Below are 26,774 nucleotides of genomic sequence, written 5' to 3'. Positions count from 1 at the left end.
GAGAGGAAGGCACAGAATCCAAAGCAGGCTCCAGGCTCTGAGCTGTCAGCAGAGCTGATGCAGGGCTCAAACTCATCAACTGTGAGATCGTGACTGAGCCAAAGAATATGCTTAACCGACTGAGCCACCCAGGTGCCCCAATAAACATTTTTTTTTAATTATTATTAGTGGAGAGAAGAGTGATCACCCACTAACTGCTGGCACCACTGGAGAGCCACTGAGAAAAACAAGCTGAAGTCACTCTTTAGTAGTTCAGTTCTAACTGGATTAAGAATTTAAACTTAACAATTAGCAAGTAAAATTTCAAAAGGAAATTAAAAACAATAAACATGGAACTTTATTTTTTAAATCTTTGGATAAGATTTCTAAGCCTCAAAACCCATAAGGCATTTAAAAAAAAAACAACCAACAAATCTGATGCAAGTTTTTAATTATCACACAATTAAAAAAATGTTTTTTCAATATATTTGTAAAAGAGTTATTTTCAAAACAATAATAATTAGATGGCCAATGTAAATGTAAGCATAGTCATTTTATTTATTTGGGAAAGGGGAAGAAGAGAGAGGACACCAAAAAAGAAAATGTGCCTTTGAATTTCTGCTCAGGGCAGTGGTATGCTATCAAAATTCTTTTGGGAAAAAAACCTGGGGTGTTTTGTTTAGGTGCAAATACAGTAGGAAAGCCACTGTGCCCTTAATGGAAAGCACATAAGATGTGACGCAGTAAGATCTTCCTTCAGTCCTGGGCATACCTCAACACATACCCAGAGGTGTGGAAACATGGTACGTAACAGATGGCTTTATAAATCGGCACAGGAAGGATGTACTGTTTAATAAATGGTGCTGAGACAACTGGTTATATATGGGGACACTAAAATTAGATCCCCAACTCTCATACAAAAATAAATTCCCAATAGATTAAAATCTAAATACGAAAAGCAAAAATTTTAGACTATTTAACATGAAACAATCTGCAAAAAAAAATGGCAAAATGGCAACACTTACAGAGTCTGAGTGGCTAGGATATGTTACATTAGTTTCTGTAGTGTTATACGTGTTTGAAATCCCCAAAGTCCAGACTTATCTGTGATAATTACCCTGTATCCTACATCTTCCACGACATCACATGAAGCTGCATTATCACTGGTATGCCATACTGTCTCTTTGATGCTGCAGCCATACATAAATACATTCTTCTTTCGGGAGTGGCCATGATAATCACAATAAACCTTGAAAATATATTTTGAAAGTTAAAAACGTCTGAATTCATATATTTCCAAATAAAGCAAGTTAATAACAAGACAATAAATAGCTCTGTGTGTCTTTGCCCTTTCATTATAACAGAGCCACCATTTAATAAGTAGAACTAATAAAAGTAATAGTATCTAGTTCTGGAAAGGATCTATGATTAATTCTAGAATGGCTAAATCCTTTCTAGGGCCTGCATCAAGCCACGAGTTCCACTCTAATATACCTACTATTCACAATTTATTTGTATTTATTTTTGAGAGATAGAGTGTGAGCGGGGGAGAGGCAGAGAGAGGGAGACAGAATCCAAAGCAGGCTCCAGGCTCTGAGCTGTCAGCGCAGCGCCCGATGAGGGACTCAAACTCCAGGAGTGAGAGATCTTGACCAGAGCCAAAGTCGGACGCTTAACCGACTGAGCCACCCAGGCGCCCCCTCTACTATTCACAATTTAAAAAATAATAAATTCAGTCATAGGTCAAATCTACAGCAGCAGTCATCACTGATCCAAGGGTTATTTGAAAATTTAGGTAATTTGAAAGAAAGACAATGCGCTCATGAAAAACACAATTGAGAAAAGGGTAGTATGGTTTCAATTTAATTTTTAAGAGCAGCATTTTTAAAATGAAAAATGAAGAACAGGCCTGCATGTCAATGTTCACCTTCTGCAAAGTTTTCCTGTCTTTCCCAGAGGAAGATTACCTCATTCAAACAATAATATAACAGGACATTCTATGCAAAAGCTGCTGAGAACAGAAGCAGAATATATACACAGTCCAGTAGTGTTCAGCACTGTGCCCACACCTTCTCTCATGTGTATACTCGAGACTTACTTGCTTCAGAGTTCACTAGCAAACTCAGAAATAAGCTTCTACCAGTTTGAGAACTTGGAAGACACATCCTGTTACCTTACTGCTATTCAAACAGTGAAGTTCAATACCTAAAACTTAAAACCAGGAGTTACCAATGTTCATAGACAAAAAAGATAAGGAAAGGGCTCAGGGGAACACTAAAAATTAAACCTGACAAAATAAGAATACAAATGAAGTGTATTAATTACACCCATAATTAATAACAGAAGAAGATATTTGTAAAAAATTCCTTTTGAAAATAACACTTAGCTTTTATAACCAGAATATACTGAGTCATTAACTAACAAAATCATTTCTGTGACTAGATAAAGTACAAATACTTACCAGTGGTAAATGCTTCACAGCGGCCAGGTATTGTAGCAGCCCCTTAGCATGGTAAATTGTAGGATGTAAATCTGGATTTGGACTTTGCCACTGTCTATTCAGATCCTCTCCACTTAAAGAACAGCGGTGACTACACAATATAAACACAAACATTAGTACTGATAAACTCTTACAATATTTGATTTATGATTCTATTCCAGTAAATATTTCCAGTAAATATACTAGTCACTAAATAAACACTTATGAAGTATTTGCTTCGTGCAAGATCTTGTGTTACATGCATTTAGCTGTGGCAAGCTTTCACATTTTTAGGTCAACATTTTCAAGCTATAGAAAAAAATTAATTCTCAATTCTGGGGTCTTATTCCAGACTCTCTAAAATTTACTAATGGTCCTATTTTCCATTCTGATTTCATAATAATCATTTGTTATACTCCAACACCGTGAACTTCAATTGTATTAGTTATTATGTAAAAGTACTATCTGGGCTGGGCCCTCCTAAGAAAGGTACATGTGAAAAGTCTACACTCTTTTTTGACTATTATTTTTATTTGAGAGAGACAGAGAGAGAGAAGGAGAGTGCCAGGAAGAGAGAGAGAGAGAGAGAGAAAGAGAGAGAGAGAGAGAGAGAGAGAGAGAGAGAATCCTAAACAGGCTCCATGCTCAGTGTGGAACGTGACATGGGGCTCGATCCCACAACCCTGGGATCATGACCTGAGCTGAACTCAAGAGTCAGACACTCAACCGACTGAGCCATCCAGGTGCCCCAAAAGTCTACATTCTTGTAAAAATTCAAATACATTTTCACTTATTTCAGGTAGTAAGTAATAAAGCAGAGCAGAAATTTAAGCAAGCTATCAGAAGGTGGTAAGAGAAATGTAAACAGAATTCTAACTGGTCAATATGTTTCTGAATTAAAACTAGACATAAAATGCCATTTTAATTCCATAACGTATTACCTAAAAATAAATTATTCTGGTTTTTTCATTCAAAAACTTCCTAAAATGTGAGAAATATTCATGCTACATTTAGTGAATAAATAAAATATGGTATCCTCAGCTTTGGAGACGCTCATGACAGCAACACCAAATTCTCATCTTTCAGAAACAGAGTTTTCTAATTCCCACGAAAATTAAACTGCACTAACTATAAGCCATCTCCACCTAAAAAGAAGTTATCTTCCATTATTTCCAGTCTAAAGAATTCCTTCTGTCAAAACTACACCACCTCCTATCAGGATGAGGTCAGCAGATAGAGCCAATATTCCATATCAATGGAAAGAGATCCCAGGAGATTCTAAATCTTAGATCAACTCAAGATCATGCCACTGACAAACAAAAAGGAATATAAGAAGTTATGTTAAAGACCTTATTTATGTATTCTCATATCCTGACATTGTGATTTTTCTAAAACAATTCAAGCAAGACATGAAATCATACTCTCATGGAATACAGAAATTCTCAAAATATCATACTGATACATAAAATGTATTTTCATTTAAAAATTCATCTTAGATGAATTCCCCACCAAAAATTTCTTCGTTCTAGAAACATCACTCAATTTGTTTTCCAAATTAACCTGGATGCTATTATTTTGACAAGTTTACACAGGATAGGCACATAACCTATAATATTTCTATAATGATTGCTTAACTTACTTTCCATTGATGACACCATCTGGATTTAGCATAGGGACAATTTTAAAAATATAGGATTCTCGTAAGCTCTGAGCAGTAGGGTTATTACTCATGAGATACTCCAATGTTCCTTTCATTACCCAACTTGCGTTAGTTTCTCCAGGATGGACCCGAGCAGACAAGAAAACGTAAGGGCGATTTCCTAAAGTACACATAAAATTTCAAATTAAAATGAACAGCTACTAAGAGTCTGTATGATGTTTGACTTTGGGAATATAGAAATATTTCTACTCAATTGTGAGTTCTGATATAAATTCATACTAAAACTCACTGTGCACCTACTGTATCTGAGCACTGCACTAGGCCCTACAGAGAAAACAGATACACAAAACCCATATATAAGCCATGTCCTAAAGGAGTTCATAATATGAACGCAACACAATAAATAGTATTTGAGTTTTATTTTCCAATGGTTAATCTAACATATAAAATTAGTTCTTTTATATAATCTTGCTTTTATAAAGAACAAGTATTGGGGAAGTTTTAAATATAAATTTATTTTTCATGAAGTCATGAGGAAAATAGGAAAATATCATTTTACCCCTGTTTTACAGTTGCTATGCTAAGCACAGATAAAGTATATCTGTTCAAAGATGAACAAAGAAAAACAATTTCACTATGCATTTCGATACAGAGGTCTACAATGTGACCACTCTGCTCACCTGCTCGTGTTTTCAGGCATATCAAGCTATTTCTCTTTCCTGAAAACACCTCACCTTCTTATCAAAATTAGGGCGCTTTCTCATTTTCCTATCACAGTTGTACATCTGAGGCAATTTTAAATATATAAATGTCAGGAAAAACCAACCAGCTATTTGGTGCTAGCATCAAAGCACATGATGGGTTTCTGGTGGTTTGATTTATAAACAAAATTAGTTGTAAATTTTTTAATTAATGGTATTATCATATGAACTCTTAAAACATTTTGTTGTATTACACAACAAAGGTAAGAACTACAGAATATTCATGTCAAAAGAGACCTCAGAGATAATCTCATGCAGCTCCCTCGTTTCTGAGATGAGGAAACTGAGGCCAAGGGCTGGGCAGTAATAGGACCGAGACTAGAACCCCAGACTTCTGATGCCTGTTCTAGTCCTGTTGCCCTTACAAAACATATATGAAGCAAAGGAAAATAAGAATAATTGGCATTTTGAGTGAAGAAGACAGACTTACTGAATTGACAGATATGTTCATAATAATTAGACTCTGGCATTGCTGTTATAGTCACCAAGGGACAGGTGTTTCCAGACAGGGTTTCACATAACACATCTTTTCGAAAATAGATTTGCTGAGGATTGTGTGCTGATTCCAATTTTTGAAGATGCATCTTGATAAAAATTTAAAAGCAAAGTATACAATCATTTAAAAACTCCCTAAGATAAATAGAAATAAATGCATCCAGATCTCGACATAACTAAAAGTGAATCAGATTCCTAATCCCTTCTCTGAAACCCTCAGGGAGCCAGAGGTAGTTCAAACATCAGTTATTTGGGGCAGTTGAGAAAGGGCATAGCTACAATGCATACACCATTAATTCTGCAAACCCCCAATGGGGGTGGCCATAGCAGCCTGTAATAAGCCCATCATTATTTCTGCAGCAAAACATGTGAGGAGTCACTCAAAGCGGAATCAATATTCTAAATAAGCTCACATCAATTCAGGCCAGGCTGCCAAGTGGGCTAGGAGAAAGCTTTTGGTTTTCAAAGCCTTTTGAATTTTGAAATTATAAGTGACTGTAGACCAGCAGAATGGGGTATGTAGCACAAAAAATTTTTAACAACTTTTCCTGATTTCAAGATTCATACAGGTTCAATGTAAAATGTCTAGAAGACACAGAAAGTACAAAGAAAAAATTTTAAACACCCATAACTGCATCACCTAGATTACTACTAACAAATACCAATGTAACCTGCTTTTATCACTTAATAATTTACACACACACACGTATGTTCATAATTACAAACACTATATCAGATCATTCAACAAGTGAAATATGTGTCTTTTGAAAACACAAGTTTTAATGGTTTTAATGTATGGTTATCCCATAAATAAACTGTTCAATCCCTTTTTTTTTTTTTTAAGATACTTGGTTTCTAAACTTTTGCCTATGTTCATTCACATAATCACAATTGACTATGTGCCCACTATTTCTGTGAGGGACACTGCCCGGGGATGTGTGAATGAATATACCCTACCTTTGGAAAAATACAGAGTGCTGTGAGAGCTTGTCATCAGGAGTGGGGAGCCTAGCTGAATCTCGACAGTGTGGAAAGGTCTCCTGAAAGAAGTTACATTCAAACCAAGATCCAGAGGATGAGTGAGGAGGGCACAGGGGAGTGTGGCAGGAAGAAGGAAGGTATATGGGAAGACCATGATGTAAGAAAGAGGAAGGGCATCTTACAGGACTGACAAAAATTCATTGCAGCCAGACCGGGAAGAGTGAGAAACAGAGACTTAACACAGACTGAAGGGTCTCACAGGCCATTCTTTCACAAGGAGCAGCATATATACGCATACTGGTAATTTAGATAATGAAGTGACATATGCATAACCATTTGAAAAATGAACAGGTATATTTTTTACTGTGAATTAATACCATGGATATTAACCTAGGATGAGGATAAACTTTAAAGAGTTATTTTAGGTCCATTTAAAGACAAATATTAAGTAATAGTGCAAACAGTATGAGGACATGACAAAAATTGTTACAAATAGTAGGGAAATGATAGAAATGAACCACGGTAAGAATCTCAGACTTCATAAAAATGGCAAAAGAAATCACTAAGAAGCTTTAAGCGGGAGATTTATGGGACCAGACCCTCCCATCACGAAGCCCTCCTGCTCCAGTGTGGGGAAAGGAGGAAAGAGGACAGAAGTGAATTCTAGAACACCAGTTAGAAGAGGCGGCAGAAGTCCAGATGAGAGACAGCAATAATGGCTGGAAAGGTTGTGGCAGCAGCACTGGCAAAAGGAGGGGAATTTAAAATACACTAAAAAGGTCACATCAGTAAAGAACAATAATATGTAACCCTGTGTGTAACAGCACTATATACTTTGATGCTGTATTATTCAGCACGGAAAGATAACTGATAACACCTTTATTGTAACTTGCAACTTTTATTAAAACAAAGTCAGCCACACTGAGTGTTCTAAGCTTTGCTCCCTCTTCTGTTCAGTGGAGTATGTTTCTCTTCTTTTCCCCTAATAATTTGGAAGCTTGTTTCTAATCATAGTGTTCCAATCTCTCTCTGGGTAAACCGATCATACCTCTCTGATCCATAATTATTACAAAAGGCTTTCTGTACTAAGAAGAAAAAAATCTACCACAGTAACTACTCGATTCGTTTTTTAGTTTTGTTTTACAATGTAAGTACTCAAACATCTCAAAAGAACTCACAAAACAACCCTTACATCTTAAATTCTAAAGAATCTGGATCTAGAACTCCACATCAAACCACTAAAAGAAATTAATTCCCCACAGAAAAACTTACACATTTTTCTATTGCTAGATTTTCTATGAGATTCAATGCCTCTCATTAAACAAGTGGAAGTCCTACCTAGTTAATATGTGTAAATCATGGAATCTTAGAGAACTACAGATTTCTATAAAAAGGTGGAGAGTAAAAATCTTTTAAAATTTCCTTAGTATTTCTACTAAATAAAAATAAAGACTACATTCCCATTTTACTCCCTTTAATGTTTTCAACAAACATGGTATTATTTTCTAAAATATTCAGCACTGGATCTTTTCATTTTATTAAGATATTTAATTAAAACCCGTCTTCCCCCAACTATCTGACACATATGCATAGAGCACAATAAGAGCCATAATATAACTTAATGAGTTCTCACCTGTAAAGTTGAATATGTGTATGGATAGTGATAAGCAAAGTAGCAAACATCATCTTTATGTGGAAAATTGACAGTGAATGTAATTGTATAGTAGGATTTTCCCTTTTGCCCACCTGCAGCAACTGAACTTCTTGAGAAGTGATTTCTGCAATAGAAAAGCACAAAACCTGTTTATTTCTTCCACACAAAAGTTCTGAATCTCCTTGCTTCTTTATGAAACAGAACTTCGGGTGGGAGGAAACACACGGTTTATAAGGTTAGCTTAAATATTCTATAAAAATTAGAGTTGGTACTACTGAATCAGATAAATGCTATCAGCCAACATCAGTTTTCACTTCTGAATTTACTATCAAATGGAGCTGAGACTCCTCATCAATGAAAAGCTTAGAACCTAATTCCTTGTTACCATACACATTACCAGATCTTGGCCAATTATCATCAATGGTTACTACCACCATTAGATGGAAGGCTAATGACCATCTTTAAAGCAGATGGATCAGGGGACAATACCTAAATTCACTATCAATCTTAAGGCTACAAAAAAAAAAAGAAAGAAAGAACCAGACATGATATGTTTCTGGACGTAAGGCAATAGGAATTCACGGCACCATCTATGAAGTATTCTTGCCAAAATCAAACCTGAAGTTGATCAAGCTTCTAAATCTAACTACTAGTTTATAGGCAATCAGTGAGATAGAAGAATTCATTATCACCACAGGCATGCAATCCCAGCAAAACCCCAAATGTGGAAACTCTGGCATGACAGATGACCCAGTTTCTCCAACAAATAAAGGAGAAATAACAGAAAAAAAGGGGGGGGGACCTAATGTTGAAACAAAGAAACAAACAAACAAACCTGCTGAAACTCTAAAACAACACTTATGAGACAACTGGGGAAGTCTGAACAATGACTGGGTATTTTATTGTATTAGAGAATATTCTTAAGTGTGATAAAAGCATTATGGTTAGACTGTCTTTAAAAAATCTCTAAGAGATATGGGGTGCCTGGATGGCTCAGTTGGTTAAGCATCTGACCTCAGCTCAGGTCATGATCTCACTGTTCCTGACTTTGAGCCCTACATCAGGCCCTCTGCTGTCAGCTCAGAGCCCGCTTGGATCCCCTCCCCTCTCTCTGCCCTTCCCCTACTTGCACTCACGTGCTCTCTCTCAAAAATAACAAAAAATTAAAAAAAAAAATCTCTAGGGGCACATGGGTGGTTCAGTCAGATTTAGCATATGACTGTGGCTCAGGTACTTATCTCGTGGTTCATGAGTTTGAGCCCCACACTGGGCTCTGTGCTGACAGCTCAGAGCCTGGAGCCTGCTTTGGATTCTGTGTCTCCCTCTCTCTCTGCCCCTCTCCCACTCACTCTTTGAAGTATTTATGGATAAATATGATATCTGGAAATGCTTTTAAAAATTCAGTGTGGGGTGCCTGGGTGGCTCACTCAATTGAGCAGCTGACTCTTCATTTTGGCTCAGGTCATGATCTCACAGTTTTTGAGACAGAGCCCCGCATCAGGCTCTGCAATGAGCATGGAGCCTGCTTAAGATTCTCGCTCTCTCTGTCCCTCTCCCCAGCTTGCGCTCCCTCTAAAATTTAAAAAAAAAAAAATCTTTATTAAAAAAAATTCAGTGTGAAGGTAGGAGTGAAAGTATTCCTAAAGCAAAGCTAAACATGTATTGATAACGGTTGAAACTGGGTGATGAATACATTATCCTATTGCTTACTCTTACAAATGTTTGAAGATTTCCATAATAAAAAGTTTTTAAAACTACACATTACTTTCCAGACTTTAAGTATCACTGACATTTGATGGCCTAAAGATTGTCTATCAACCAACCTAATCTCTAAAATTTCAGATCATCTTCTATTATTTAAGTCATGAACTGAAGAAAATCCATGACCAACAACTAGATTTACTTGCACACACATAAACATGAACGGTATTTTCAAACCAGTATAGTCTTCATTCACTTAGCCACTATATCTTGAATACTCAATGACAAGGTGCTGTGGGCTGACGAAAACACAAAAACAAGTTCCAGGGCTAGTCCTTGCCGACTCTTTTCCCCCAAAAGTTTAACATCTAATCAGAGAGGTATCGATAACCCCACATTAGAGCTATATATTTTATAAGTTACATTCTCTTATACACTGGTGGAAGTCCTTTACTCTCATTTTGCAAATGAAACAAACAAGCATCCAAGGACTTAGCTCACATGAAAAGTTAAGACACATGCAAAAATAGTAGATTTTATCTTCACTATCTGGATTTCAGGCTTCAGGAAAGCAAGTAGTGCTTGCTGCACAGAAAACAGTTAATAGGCATCTGTTGAATTGACCTGAATTCCAGTTCCAGATCTGGAAGTAGCCAAAAGAAAAAACAAAAACTAAACAAATGAAAATCCTCGCCATCCCCCTTACACAGAACAGAACCACCACCTGTCATGTTACAACCATTCACTTGATAATGTGGAAAAGAAAAACATTCATTGATTATTTCTATTCCAACTTTATGAGAAAAAGATAAGTAAGAGTATTTTTATGTTAGCCTAGCAGTAAAAGAAATATGAAATTTATACAAGTACAGATGAAATGCATATAATCTTATATTTCTATCCCTCATTTACTATTGATTTTGCTAATACAAGTAAGGGGGAAATCCTACTGAGATGAATTCCAAGGAACACTGTCTTTCTCAGAAAGTAATAGCACTTAAGATGCAGGTTTTTCTAAAACCTAGAGTCAGAAATCTTCTGATTTCTGAAGGAATATTAGTGCTACTTAAACCCAAGATAAAAATTCAAAATCCACTAAACAAAAATGTCAGGATTAAGATTAATAACAGAGAAAACACAGGGAGGTCAAATGAATTCAGTGGAGGAAGTTATCTAGAAATATATTACATGCAGAAACAGTAAAAATGAGAAGCAAAGTATATGATAATCCCAGATTACTTAGACGTGAAGTTGCAGAATAATCCAATCATTCCACTGAAGCAGTAAGTGATTTCGAGCACTGATTTCTAACTTGATTAAGTAGATGACCTATTTGAGGTCAAATTGAACTGTATAAATTGACGTAAGGTAACTATGGGATATACCTCCAGGTAAAATATTCTGGAAACTAAGATGAGGTAAATATTTGTATGCAGAAAAGAATTATACTTAATATCATCAGAACAACAAAAAGCCACTGCAAATTATTTCCTAGAATTCCTAATTTCCGTTTATTCAATGAAGTTTACATGGCTTAAAAGCTAAGAAAGTTGAGGACACATAGCTATCTAACTGGTGGAGACAAGATTTGGATTAAGTCTGTCTGTCTATAGGACAGATTTTATTTCTACTAAATTTACCACCTCAATGAATCTCAAATTTTAAAGGACTCTGTTAGAGATAACAGTAAAGTATATCACCACAGTTCAAATAATGCAATAATGACTCTAGTTTCTAATCTTTAAACTGAAACAGAATGAAGTTAAGATCCCCTTCTGTCAGCTGATGTCAATATTCTTAGAATACTTACTTGTAATAACAAATGTCAGTTCCCACACGAATCCACCATGGTCTGGCATTTAATGCTTCCTGAACCGAATACATGAGTGGTTGCATACCTTTGACAGAGAGATTTAAAAAAAAAAGAAGAAGAAGAAGAAAAAGAAACAAAGAAATAAAAAAAAATTCTTCTCAGAGCTTCTGAGTTAAAAATTAAGCATTCCATTATAGAAAGCACCAAATGTTCAGGAAAGCTAAAAGAAAATACATTTCAGTTTTTAGTATATATAAAAAAATATGAGATATTTCTTTACAATCTCCTAAATCAATCAATGATATGCTTTTAATCCCAATTTACCTAAAATCAGATTTCAACTTTAGTGAGAAATCATTAAGCTTTTTTCTATTACCTTTTCTATATTAGATTAAAAATGGTAAGTAAAATGTATTCCTTGGAACAAGTCAAAGAGTCAAAAATATATGAAGAAACAGTATTTGATCATACTTCTAACTCTCCAGGGATCCCCGTCTACACTGAGGTTAAGGGAGAAAATGCCACCAACATGTTAAGATTGTTTTCTTCTTCAAACTTCTCCACACAAACATGTGCTTATAGGAAGGAAAATGTAAAGGGACTATTAGCAAAAACAGGATTAAATATATAGCATATTTTCTTGGGTAGTTTCAGAAATATATTCTACATATAAACTTTAATATTATCCAATTTCATAAAATCGTGCACTAGGCTTCTAACTAGAACTAATGAAATTCATATGTTAAGTTTAGAAATGTTGACAAATTTTACTGAGATCTGATTTGACTTTCCTTATATTCTTTTTTTTTTTTAATTTTTTTTTTTTTTCAACGTTTTTTATTTATTTTTGGGACAGAGAGAGACAGAGCATGAACGGGGGAGGGGCAGAGAGAGAGGGAGACACAGAATCGGAAACAGGCTCCAGGCTCTGAGCCATCAGCCCAGAGCCTGACGCGGGGCTCGAACTCACGGACCGCGAGACCGCGACCTGGCCGAAGTCGGACGCTTAACCGACTGCGCCACCCAGGCGCCCCGACTTTCCTTATATTCTAACTTAAAGATAGAACCATTTTTTTTTTTCATTTTCCTGCTACAGAACCATTTTGTTAAATTTAGCTCTGAGTATTTTAATTAGTGTTTCATAGTCTCTTGGGTTTTGTACATATGTAAATCATATAATTTGTAACTTAAAGTATTTGGCCTCCTCTTTTAGTATTTGTATCAGTCACTTCATTTTCTACTTTTACTGTATTAGAAAAATGATACAACCTTACAAGTGATTCTGCATATAGAAGAGCACAACTCTGTCTTGTTCCTAATTTTAATCAAAATGTTTTACCACTCGATACAATATTTGCCAATTTTTTTTTGCATATCAACTGTATCATGTTTAATAAAAAGAGGTAACATTGAATAATCTCTATGTGCTAGACACTGCTCTAAGCATTTTTACATGTGTGAATTCATTAAATACTCACAACAACCCTCTGTGGCAGGTGCTATGATTACTCCCATAAGTGGAGCAGTTTCTTTCATAATTCTTATTACACTTGTTTTAATTTATTTTATCAAATGCCTTTTCAGCATCCACTAATAGACTCACATGGCTTTTCTCCTTTAATCTGTTGACAGAATAAATTATGTTGATAGGTTTCCTATGGCTATCTTTGCACTGCAAGAAAATGCTATTCTTTTACTAGTATATAATTATATTAGCTAAAATCTTATTTAGAATTTTTGTATCTAGGGGTGCCTGGGTGGCTCAGGCAGTTAAGTGTCCGACTTTGGCTCAGGCATGATCTCAGTGTTCATGGGTTCAAGCCCCACTTCGAGTTCTATGCCCGCATCTCAGAACTTGAAGCCTGGTTCGGATTCTGTGGCTCTCTTTTTCTCTGCCCCTCCCATGCTCACACGCTGTCTCTCTCAAAAATAAACAAACATTTTGGGGCGCCTGGGTGGCGCAGTCGGTTAAGCGTCCGACTTCAGCCAGGTCACGATCTCGCGGTCTGTGAGTTCGAGCCCCGCGTCGGGCTCTGGGCTGATGGCTCAGAGCCTGGAGCCTGTTTCTGATTCTGTGTCTCCCTCTCTCTCTGCCCTTCCCCCGTTCATGCTCTGTCTCTCTCTGTCCCAAAAATAAATAAACGTTGAAAAAAAAATTTAAAAAAAATAAACAAACATTTAAAAAAATAGAATTTGTGTATCTAAAAACTGGTCTTTTTAAAAATTACCTTTACGAAGTATCAGTATAAGACTATACTAGCTTCAGAAAAATATACTGAGAAGCTATCCATTATTGATTGGAATAAACAGCAGTACAATCTATTCTTTAAAAGGTAAATATAATTCAGCTGAAATGCCATCTTGATAAGGTGACTAATACTTTTTAAATTTCCTTTTAAAAAGTTATAGTCTGTTCAGACTCTCTACTTTTTTTAAAGTTTATTTTGAGAGACAGTGCACAAGCATGCAAGCAGGAAAGGGGCAGAGAAAGAAGGAGAGACAGGATCCCAAGCAGGCTCCACACTCTTATCCCAGGAACCTTGAGATATGACCTGAGCTGAAATCAAAGTCAGACACTTAACCGACTGAGCCACCCAGATAACCCCAGAATCTCTACTTATTACTCAATTCTGGCATATTTTATTTTATTTCTATCATTATTTTCAGCATTTAAAAAAAAATCATTCTCTTCCTTTTGGTTTATTTTCTTGTTTTTCTACTATCTTGAGTACTTAGTTCACTTACTTTCAGTCTTTTTTATTATAAATAATGCAAGTTTTTAAATGCTTTCCCGCCAGCTCCCAGCTTAGCTATGTCACGTAAGTCTATAAAGTGTCCTCTTTTGAAGGACTTTCTACGTCAGAGTTGTTCAATTGAACTTCCTACCAGAACGGAAATGTTCTGTACCTGCAACATCCAAGTTGGCAGCGGCCTGCCACACGTGGCTAGTAAGGGCAGGAGATGAGCCCAGTACCACCAAAAAGTAGAATTTTTAATTTTAAATTAACTTAACTTAGCCACATGTGTGTGCTAGTCACTACCATACTGGACAGCATGGTTCTACAGGATTTGTAACACCAATTTTAAATTTCAGAGGTTTTTTGTTTTTGTTTTTTTAAGGAAGAACTTTACATCTCCAAGTACCCATTTTTTGTTCAACATTTTGTTGATTTCCATTAGTATTTTAAATCCTTAAATCTTTAAATACAATGAAATCTGTAAAATCTCTGAGCTTTTTAGTCACCCATAAGTTTTGTCTGTAACAAAAAAAGTTAAAAATTTTTAAATGTTTCATGAACATAAGGAAGATACCTTCTTGTGCTCCTTCTATAAAGCAGACCTTTTAAGGTGAAAAACAACAGTACTTAAATCCAGATTCCGTAAATATAGCTCATTGCACAGCCAAAGTGCATTACCCACACACTCCCAAATAAAGTATTTCCAGGGTCTAGTTCAAATGGATTCCTTCATACACTTCATCAAACACTCCAACTCATGTGACATTCTATGTCACTCACATTTGTAATGTGACTTTTTTGCAGTTCTTCTGTTTTATCCTTCCGTTGGAGAAGATACACAGGCCTTCTGCCCCATGTCCCTAACATGTCTCAGTTTCATAATCATACTATGTCACACTATTTCTTGAAACCCATTTCAATTTTTTTAAGGCGTAAGTCCAGGATCCCACCAACTTCCAGTTCTAACATGGATGAGATGCTTTCCCAAAATGCTCCTCAACTTTCCTCCTGTTAACACTGGAATCCCAGATTAGCTCCACCATTTCTCCCACTTCCCATCTTACATCTCACTCTGTTGGCTGCAACACATCTTCAAATATGTTCTCAAACTGGAATCCCAATGAATCCCAAAATCAAGCTTGTTGACTACATTATTCAAATTTTCTGTATTGTTATTTGTGTTTTGTCTTCTTGATATGTTAAATTCTGAAAGGGGTATTTTAAATTCTCACAATGACTGTCTTCTAATTAAGTTGTATTTCTTGGAGCTTTTGTTCATTCTCTACAAATGCTCTATGGTTATGGTCCTTGCTGTGCTGTATAAAGGTTTGTGTTCTGCACAGCAAAAGAAATCATCGACAAAATGAAAATGCAACCTACTAAGTGGAAGAAAACACGTGCAAATCATGTATTTGATAAGCGGTTAATATCTAAAATATATAAAGAACTCCTACAACTCAATAGAAAAAATAACAATCTGATTAAAAAATGGACAGCCATTAAATAGAAGGAAATCTTGCCATTTGCAATAACATGGATGGACCTTGAGGGCATCATGCTAAGTGAACTAAGTCAGACAAAGACAAATACCAAAATACCATATGATCTCACATGTAGAACCTAAAAAAAAAAAAAAAAAATCTCATAGAAACAGAGAACAGATTGGTAAGGCAAGAATAAAAGTGGGGGTGGGCAAAATGGGTGAAAGTGGTCAAAAGGTAAAAACTGCCAGTTATAAAATAAGTAAGTCCTGGGGATGTAATGTACAGCATAGGGACTATAGTTAATATATAAATACTACATTTCAAACCTGAAATTTGCTAAGACAGTAGCTCTTAAAAGTTCTCATCTCAAGAAAAACAAATTTATAACTATGTGGCAATAGATGTTAACTAAACTTCTCAAAGGGATCATTTCACAATATATACCAATATTGAAACATTAGGTTATACATCTGAAATTAATAGGTTATATGTTAATTATACCTCAATTTAAAAAATGTTTGTGATTATTCTACATCTTCAAGAACTGCAACTTATAAATACACAGTATCTATTTAGTGCTTTTGATCCTGATTTTTTCTTTGTCTGGGTGGGAATGTAAATTGGTGACACCTTTACAGACAACAGCCATGAAGGCCCTTCAAAAATTAAAAATGTAAATACCATATGACCTGCCAATTCCACTTCTGGCATTAATATTACCACTTTTGCTATATTTTATTTGCATTTTCCTAGTTTATCTCTGCCCAATCATTCATTTTCAACTTTTCTTTGTCATTTAATTAATACCCTCCTCACCCCCACCACTGTGTAACTTTTTTAAGACATTTCAACTCATAATTAGTGATGACAGACATACATTTCATGTCATTCCTTCCATCTTATTTTCTTTCTACTATTTCATGGGTTTTCTTCTTCTTCTTCTTTGCTTTCTTATTATTACTGGCTTGGTTGATTTCTCCACATTTTTTTCTCCATTATTGGAAGCTTTCTGTTGTACTCTTCAATTCACTTCCCATCCTCATCGTTATGATTAATTGGTATTTCTCTGATACTGTATCAATAACTAAGCAATCCCATCAAGATAAGTTAACCTTCACGTCTCCCATATCACCTCCTTTAGAACATTTTTACTTTTGACAGATTTTATAAATTTCAAGACTTCTACCTTGAGATCTTTTTCCTCATTTATTTTTCTCACAGAGGGTTCAGGGAGAATATAATTCTGAATTCTACATACACAAAGTGTATGGCAGTGACAAACAAATGACACACTTCGCAAAAGACATTTGGCTGTCCTCTAGCTTCCTGTGCCACCGATGAGAAGTCCGACACTAATCCACCTTTCTCACGTGCAGAACAACACAGTGATTAAGAGCATGCAGTCTGCAACCAGACTACCTGGATTTGAATTCCAACTTCACCACCTACCAGATGCGTGATTCTGGGCAGATTACTAAAGCACTGATGCCCTCTTTTTCTCTTCTGTAAAATGGATTCTGTTGTATGGATTAAGAGTACCACATGTGTTAGCACTTAGAACAAGGCCCAGCACACGGTAAATACTCAATAAACGTTAGCTGCTGTAATATTATCATTATTTATGTAACCAGTTCTTTTAAAGTGGAAGTATGTTAAGATTTTCTCTTTACATTTGAAACTCAAGTATTTCACTGGTACATACAACAGATTCCTATCTTCTTTATTTCTTCCTAGGAATCACTGAGCCATTTTAATCTGAAACTTCAAACTCCCCCAGGGGCTCCTAGGTGGCTCAGTGGGTTAAGCGTCAGACTGTTGATTTTGGTTCAGGTCAAGATCCAAGGTCATGGGATCTATGCGTGGAACATGCTTAAGATTCTCTCTCTCAGGGCACCTGGGTGGCTCGGTTAAGTGTCCAACTCTTGATTTCGGCTCAGGTCATGATCTCCAGATTCAAGTCCCATATGGGGCTCTGTACTGACAACGCGGAGCCCGCTTGGGATTCTGTCTCCTGTCTCCTTCTCTCTCTGCCCTTCCCCCACTAGCGCTCACTCATGCGTGCTCTATCTCTCAAAATAAAAATAATGACTCTATCTCCTCTGTCCCTCTCCCCAGCTCACCCTCTCTTTCTAAAAAGAAAAAAAAAAGCAGGGGGCAGGGGGGAGGAAACTTCAAACTCCTCCAGACACACAAAACTCATAATAATGGTTGACTACAATAAGGTTCCAGCTGAAGTCAAGAGCACATTAGATTTATTGAAGTGTTCTAATTTTATAAAAGACAATGTATTCTATTACTTTTAAATGATAGTTAATTATGATCACAATGGAAGAGTGACATTTTAAAATTCCAACTATCATAAAAACCATTTGAACCAAAGAGGTTGTCCTACTAAGAATCAATCAAATGAGGTAACTCAGACAGAATATACCACAATCTACTCGACCTGACATTTTGGCTATATCTGAGTAATTGATATGGTCATTAGCCAAAGGATAAACCTTTATATACATAAAAAATATGCCAAGAACTGTCAATCTTGTCACTTGAATACAGACCACCAAAATATTAAATTGCCATGGTGAAGGCAAAATCCAATGGCAGTGGCTTCTAACAATATCTAAGTAAAAGCCAAAGTCACATTGAGTAGATGCTAAATGACAAGTACAGATACAAAAAAAGACAAGGTGTTTTAGTCCCTATTCATCAAATGTATGATGAACCACATATTCATGAAATTTTCAAGTTGAAGCTAATACCCTCATTTAACAAGGGGGACAAAAAAAGTTTAAAATGGAACTTGAATAACCTACAGCCACCTATCGCAAGTTGCATACGTTATCTGGACTGAGTGACTCTATGGAGAAAAAAATGCATGCTTATCATAAGGCTAGTACAACAATAGAGATTTATACCTAAAAATAGGAAGATCAGATTGTTGGTCTAGGAGATAATGGTAGCCAGTTGAGTCTGCATCCCTACACACATCCTTACCACCAAAAAGGAAATAAATAAATTCAACAAGCAGCACAAATAAAACCCAGGCTTTCATCATTACTAGAAGACAGAATATAAAAACTTTAAATCACCTGTTAAAAATGGGCAAAGATACACCAGGCAAATGGAAACAAAGTAGGAGTTGAAATCCTGAGATCAAAGTAGATTTCAGGCCAAAAAATAATAAATGAGACAAAGAAGGAACTTTATAAAGCGATCATTCACAGTAAAATATAATAATAACCAATATCTATGTACCAGATAAGACCAATCTCCTAAGTAAAGCAGAAATTACAGAATACAGAAGACAGAAACATACTATCGATAGTAGACTAACACATCACTCTAGGTACACCACAAACCAAATGAACAAAAATGAAGAAATGAATACAGAAGATCTAAAGAACATAATAAGGCAAATCTTAAATACGGAACACTGTATCCTTATATATACACAGAATATATATACCTTCTTTTAAGAGCACGTGAGATAGTCACAAAAAATGATCACATATTAGATCAAAAGGAAATGTCAGAAGTTCCATAAAAGAGAAATACTAACCAACAAAACTGTCTAACCACCATGTAATAAAACTAGAAACTAAAAATAAAATTAACACCTGGGGCACCTGGATGGCTCAGTCAGTTAAGCATCTGATTTTTGATACAGGCTAAAGTCATGGTCTCACTGTTGTGAAATCAAGCCCCGAGTCGGGCTCCACACTCGAGCCTGCTGGGGATTCTTTGTCCCTCTCACTCTGTCCCTCTCCCATTCACATGTGGGCACTCTCTCTCTCTCTCTCAAAATAAATGAATAAACATTAAAAAATAATACTAATAAAACAAAATGAACACAAACAGGGAGGACACACATGCAGGGGGGGTAGGAAGAAAGGCTGAATGAAGTGAGGAGGACATCTGCCCAAAAAGGCAGCAGAAAGATTGTAACATACACTGGAATTGATCAGGATTAAATATATTAAGGATAAGGGAAGTTCACATTCTCCACGTTGAAGGACATTGTAAATATAGGTTAAAAAAAAACACACAGAATAAAGCCTGTGGAATTGAAGGTATCAGTGTGACCTCATAGAGACTGTGTGGGGGTGTATACACATAACACATACACACAAACATAAACATATATATACATATAGAGAAACCACTACAAACGAAAATTTCTATATAAGTACTTATACACACATACAGTCCTCAGCTCTGTCTACTAAGAGGCCCAATAACAATGTACACACTATGCACACAGACCTTGGTTTTTAAGTACCATTCACCACTAAAACAAGCCGGGGCTCTTCCAAGAAATGATTGATACCAGGCTGGGGCAGGAAAAGGCAAGATGCGCCTTGGATATGTATGCCGAAAAAGCAAGGATGCCCATACAGAATGATAGGGATGTGTCAAAAGGACACTGAAGCCAGTATGAAAAGGATCCCACTGGCCAAATATTGGGCAATTTGAGCATAAAAATAAATAATGAGAGAAACAAATTACAACCTACTAAGTAAAACAGGAACCCAATCTGGATTTATATTAACATAGTAAAATCTGATGAGGAAAAGATATTTACATAGTTTCAAAGTACTTCCACCTAAAATACTTTGTTAACTATAAAGAGAAAAAGGGTAACTTTATAGCGGAAAGGCTAGCAGACTCCAACTTAATCAAGTGATAAAATTATTATTATCAGTAATGGGACAAACAAAATCTGGGATGTCACCAGAGTACAACATCACTTCTATAATATTCCTGCCAAAGATACCTAACTTGAATGGAGTCACGAGGAACAAGAGACAACTCCAAGTCGAGAACTACTCTACAGAATAGGAGTTCTGTAATTTTCAAAAGTGTCAGGTCATATATGTTAAGGCCTATAAAACTGTTCCTGACTTAAAGAGTGTAGAACTTGACAACTAAATACACATGGTTTGAGCAGAATTCTCTTGCTATTATAAGGATATTATTGAGAATATGGGTGAAACTCAAATGAAGAGTCTATGGATTAGACAGGATTCACAAATCAATTATTTCCTGACGTTGGTGGTTATATACATATTTAAAAAATGCCACTGTTTATAGAAAATATACTAAAAGTATTCTAGGGTGATGAGGTATCATTTCAGATCCTCAACATCTGGAGTCAGGGTGTAACTTTTCCGTGAATTTGAAATTATTTCAAAATAAAATATTTAGAAATAGTTGACCTTATATTAAACTAGAATCTTCTTGACATATATTTTGTGCACGTTCATTTTATGTTCCTAATGGGATCTTCATAGTTCATCCATCCATTGCCTCATTCATTTAACAAATGTTTACTAAACATCTGTTAAACGCCATAGTGTAAACATGGCAGTCAGCAACAGTGACACTGTCCCTGATCAGATGGAATGTATAAACAAGGGGGAGGGGGCAGGAAAGAGATTAATAAGCTACACTTATAAACAACATAAAACTGTTATGAGCACTCCAAAGGGAAAAATTACAAGGAACATTTATCCAGGAGATTCATCCAGCCTGAGGAGTCAGGGAATACTTCCTTAATCAAGAGATAGCTCAGCTCAACTTCCAAGTATGGAATTAACTAACGAGGGCAAGGTGGGAATGCTACAGACTAGACTCTAAAATTCTATTCTGCTGATTCCACACATGTTCAATTTATGTAAGGAGGTGGTTAAAAATCTTCATGTATCTGGGAGACATGGCTAAGGGGAGGAGCAGGGAGAAGGAAGGGTTAGGGGGTAGGATGAGAAAAAGAGTGCAGAAGTGCCAGGGAGGGAGCTTGCCAAGGAAAGTTCCAAGTTACTAAAATTCAAGACTGCCATCTAGTGGTAATTTGAGCAAACCCCTTTCAAGTAATGGGGTGTGTGAAGAGAGAAATGGATTACAACAGATGTGACATTTTTATACAGTGATATAAATTCTCAAATAAAATTCACAAATAAGATCATTCACTTGTGATAAAACTAACAGAATCACCTAAAATATCCCCAGGAAAAGGGCAATTTAAGAAACAAAAACAATAGTAATTCTGCCCCTTTTGGGGGCACTGTCAAAGAATAAGCCATCTTTGGACATATTTGCTTAGAACCCAACACTAAAACCCCAAACCAATCAAAAAAAAGAAAAGAAATAAAATTAATTAAAACTAATATTACTTCTGAATTTCAGTCATGGATGGCAATTAAACAAATCCTTTCAGCTGAACAAGATTCTACTGCAAATATTTTGTCATCAGTACCATCCCTGGAGTGAATTCAAAATTCAACCCGATGACAACATCAACTACATAGCTAGTTGCAATTTCTTAAACTGCTGAATTCCAGCTTACTAAAATATTAGTCCCTTCTTTCTACTGATGTTAAGACAAACCAAGATTTCCTTTATGTTGTACTAAACAAACCTAACAGAGTTTCACTTAAAGAAATTATATCTGCCTAAGAGCTCATTTCACAGCTATAACCAACTTCCTAGTTAAATACTTACAAGTATATGGCAGTAAAAAGAAATCACAAGAGACCACTTCTTGTCAGAATTTGGAAGAAATCTCTACTAAACTTAAGGCAGATGGAACAGGACTGAGAAAATCCAATGCAGAATATGCCTCATGCTCTATTTTTTTATATACATATTTTGGATTTCCACAATGAAACAAGTGTTGCACTACACCTTAAAGAGTGACAGACAGAACAATCAAGAAGCACAAAAATAGCGTAAAAATCTAAATGTATCAATTACAAAAAGAATTTTAAGTTAAAAGCATGTTAAAGACAAGGGTCAAACAATAAAATGCAACCTCTATTTGTAAGAAACAAAGATGTATCAAGCAAATTTAAACCAAAACATTGTAAAAATAGAATTCAAGGTTAAATATACTTAAGTATGACTATTTTGTACTGTTCAATGGCATATACAAAATAAATATGGAAAAGTTATAAACTACGTGCCAAATAATGCTGCTTAAACAGAAAAAAATATATATGTTTTCGTAAATGAGGACTGGACAGAAGCAAAACAGAACTGAAAGAAAAATTTTTTAAGTCTTAGGCAGATAGGGTAAAAAATAAGTAATGACACCAAAAGCTGAATAAATGGATTTATAACACTAAACAATGTATATGAAATTATGCTTCCAGCAGAGAATATATATTATTTTCCAAGTGCCCATGAAAACAAAAACTGACCAGATAGGAAGCTTAAAAAACTGTTCCAAATCATAAATTTTATATGTATGTGAACAAGATTCATTAAAATTTGAAAGTAATGAGAAAAATTTTCATCAAAATAATCTAACCAACCACGAACATAACAAATGTCTTCCGAAATAATTCTTGCATCAAAAAGGATACCAACACTACATACAATTAGAGGCAACCTACAAAATAACAAGGAGTCTTAATATTAAAATCCAGAGGGGAAGGGGATACAAAGTAAGTTATAATTAAGAGCAAATTCAAGCCCTAAATGCTTGATCATCAAACAAAAATAAATTTAGGTAAACAAACTAGAAGTTAAAAAGAAGAAAAAAAATCAAACTGCAGAGAGGAAAAGAGAAAAGTTAATTTTAAAACTTTTAAAGGAAATAAGGAATAAAACCAAGAGCTAGGTTTTTAAAACACTAAATTATGTTTTAAGCACACACGCAAGGGAACGAAGCAAGAGAACGGGCAGCACACACAGTGCAGACATCATACAGAAATCCCTCCTAGTGAATTCTGAAAATCTAAATGTCATTTATATAATAAAATGTAAATCATCACGATTGCCACAATAAGAAATAGAAAACTAGACTACACCAAGTCACGGAAATCTGAAGAAATTATCCAGACTCTCCTCCCACCCAAAAAGGAATACGCAGACAGTTCTAGAGGTGCGTTCTTTCCGAATGTCATGAAGACATGTACATGCTATTTAAGCTGTTCCAGAACACAGGGTGGGGAAATAAAAGCTTTTTTATTTAAGTTTTCAAAGTTAGCATCAGCTTGTTTGCAAAACTGGCCAAAGACAACCCTCCAAAAAAGAAACGGACTTGTCTAACTTAACAAAATACTAACAAATCAAAAATAGTTGTATATTAAAAGATTAACTCCCATGGCAAAGTGGATTTATTTCTGAAACCCAAGGATGATTTGATATTAGAAATATTATTAATACAATACAGCACATTAATAGCTCATATTATATGGTCACATCACATTAATAAACGCAAAAATAAAATACTTTCAGTTTTTAAATCTTAGTAAAAGTAGAAATTTTTTTTTAAAAATTTGTTTTTATTTTTGAGCGACAGAGAGCATGAGCAGGGGAGGGGCAGAGAGAGAGGGAGACACAGAATCTGAAGGAAGCTCTAGGCTCTGAGCTGTCAGCACAGAGCTGGACACGGGGCTCGAACCCACAAACCGCGAGATCATGACCTGAACTGAAGTCGGACACTTAACCAACTGAGCCATCCAGGCGCCCCAAAATATAAATTCTTTACTATGAGAAAGAATCTGTACCTCAAAAAAAGAGCTAGGGTATTTAATGTAAATACTAGCAGCATTCACATTAGAGTCAAAACAAGGATGCCCAATGTCTCCTTTTTATTGTAAACATTCCCAAAATTATATCCAACAGCTACAAAACAATGAAAGATACACAATATAACTACAGATAAGGAAAAATTCTAAGGACATAGCAAGAAAATCTGCAGTATCAATTCACAAACTATGAAAACTAGTAAGAACGTTCAGTAAAGAGGTCAATTTTCAAGTGAACATATAAAACTTGACAGCTTTCTTAATTATAAATAACAAACCTGAAAATGTTTGAAAGTACTCTTTCAAAATAGACGCCAAAAGAAAATACATAAAATACTTAAGAATGGAAGTAAATAAAAATGAACACAACTAACAAAAAGAAAACTAAATAGCGGCACCTGGGTGGCTCAGTCAGTTAAGCATCCACCTCTTGATTTCAGCTCAAGTCATGATATCACAGTTCATGTTTTTGAACCCTACCTCTGCTATCAGCGCAGAGCCTGCTTGGGATTCTCTCTCCCTCTCTCTCTCTCTCTCTCTCTCTCTCTCAAGAAATAAAAATAAACTTAAAAAATTATTTTAAAAAAACTAAACTTAAGTGAGGGCAGAAGAAAATGAATAAACAAAACTATACACCATGTTCCTAAGCAGTGAGACTTAATATAAAAAATTCAATTTCTCTCAGATTATTCTATGAGTTTAATGTAATTGAAATCTTCTGGAACTTAATAAAACTATTCTGAATAATATTTAGAATAAACAATTCTGGAAAAATAGGTAGAAAAATTCAATTGTTTTTGAAAAAGACTACAGGATGTTAAGCTGTATTATAAAGTCAGTTACACAGCAAAGGATGTTACACTAGACAGAAAGGTCAGGATCATTAAAATCAAGTGGTACCAGAGCAACAAACAGCTTCCTCCCAAAATGCTAGTCCATAGCTTCTGAGAACTGTATTGTTTCAAACCAGAGGGGACAAATAATATGACTAGAAGGTCAGAGTAATTCAACCCAGATTCAAAAAGTTAGGAACTAGGAGCAAGTCAGAGTGATATCTTACCAACCAGCTTCCAATCTGTGTTTGCTAACCAGAGCATTTTCTTTTCTTTTCTTTTTTAATATTTATTTATTTTTGAGAGAGAGAGAGAGAGAAAGAGAGAGAGAGACAGAATGCAAGCAAGGGAGGGGCAGAGAGAAGGAGACACAGAATCCAAAGCAGGCTCAAGGCTCTGAGCAGTCAGCACAAAGCCTGACACAGGGCTTGAACTCATGAACCACGAGATCATAACCTGAGCCGAAGTCGGATGCTTAACCAACTGAGCCACCCAGGCGCCCCATAACCAGAGCATTTTCTATACGAGCTACCACAGAGCAGCCATTCACAATGTCTTCTAAGTGATGTTTCCTCTCCATTTTTTACTAGTGGGTCAGGAACAGAGTTGCAAATGAGGCATAAATGTAAACATTTAACAAATAACTCAATTTATCAACACCATTTTAAATCTCTTTGGAGAAAGAATGGGTTCAGTTGTAGCTGCTTAACTACTAACAATAGGATTAAGTTAGACCCCAAATTCACAGAATTTACCAAAATAAATCCTGGATGAAGTTAAATATAAACACCGAAAGCATATTATCAAATGCACTTCAAAAAGGTTGACCTAATTTAACACTCCTACCAGCACAGTAAGTATCCTTTTCCCTAGTTTTCAGCAACATCTGTTCATTTGCTTTGAGAAATTCTACTTAGAGAAATTTATGGCAAAGCAATAATCGTAAACATACACAAAAGCAAATAAGTAAGGGTATCAACAGCACAGCTTATAATTTTGAAATGTTGAAAAAGACTTAATAAAATCCCGAACTGTACATTACTCAATAGAGTTATTATATAAACATTAGTAATGATGTCACTGAAAATACTGAATGGCATGAGAATAGTTTCAGGTGAGTTTTCATACTCTAACCCCAATCTATGAAAGGATAAAATTTCATTTTAAAATTATGTGAATGTAAGTCTGAGGATTACAAAAGGCTAATTAGTGGATTTTCTCCCCTTCTTACATTCTTCTCTAAACAATTTTTAATTTACCAAATCCCCACATTAAAGATCCACTGTTTGATTATCAGAAAAATAAACATATTTACAGCTGGCAGACAGAGGAATTCCACTTCTGTAGATTTGTAACTAAATAATTATACACACAAATATTTTGTACAATAATGTTGATCTCAGCATTATTTAAAATAGAAAATAATTAGAAGCAGCTTAAATGTACAACAGAAAAAGGTTTGGATAAATAAGTTATAGTACCTCTTGTAGGATGTCCATTATACTCTGTTTTGGAGAAATATTTCATGACCAGAAAAAAATGTTAACAATATAATGTTTGGTTAACATACAGACTATGAAACTGCATGGGATACAGGCTTATTTTTTAAAATAAATACAGAATTATGTAGATGTGGAAATCATATATTGCCATATAAAAAAGGCT

General features: G+C 35.4%; 1 protein-coding gene across 8 annotated transcripts in view; it reads right to left on the bottom strand.

Annotated features, from left to right (window-relative positions):
- The window catches only part of AGTPBP1 (ATP/GTP binding carboxypeptidase 1), a 166,005-nt gene that overhangs the window by 21,999 nt on the left and 117,232 nt on the right, over positions 1-26,774 (bottom strand). For all 8 annotated transcript variants that reach the window (XM_047829664.1, XM_047829657.1, XM_047829662.1 and 5 more), the window contains 6 exons: positions 11,521-11,608; positions 7,989-8,133; positions 5,310-5,463; positions 4,098-4,278; positions 2,441-2,570; positions 1,097-1,228 (listed from right to left, as the gene is read on the bottom strand). In XM_047829664.1, coding sequence (XP_047685620.1) covers positions 1,097-1,228; positions 2,441-2,570; positions 4,098-4,278; positions 5,310-5,463; positions 7,989-8,133; positions 11,521-11,608 — 830 coding nt within the window. The remainder of the gene's footprint in view (positions 1-1,096; positions 1,229-2,440; positions 2,571-4,097; positions 4,279-5,309; positions 5,464-7,988; positions 8,134-11,520; positions 11,609-26,774) is intronic.

The sequence above is a fragment of the Prionailurus viverrinus genome, chromosome D4, assembly GCF_022837055.1.
Source record: "Prionailurus viverrinus isolate Anna chromosome D4, UM_Priviv_1.0, whole genome shotgun sequence".
NCBI classification, from domain to species: domain Eukaryota; kingdom Metazoa; phylum Chordata; class Mammalia; order Carnivora; family Felidae; genus Prionailurus; species Prionailurus viverrinus.
This window is presented reverse-complemented; position numbering and strand designations above follow the sequence as displayed.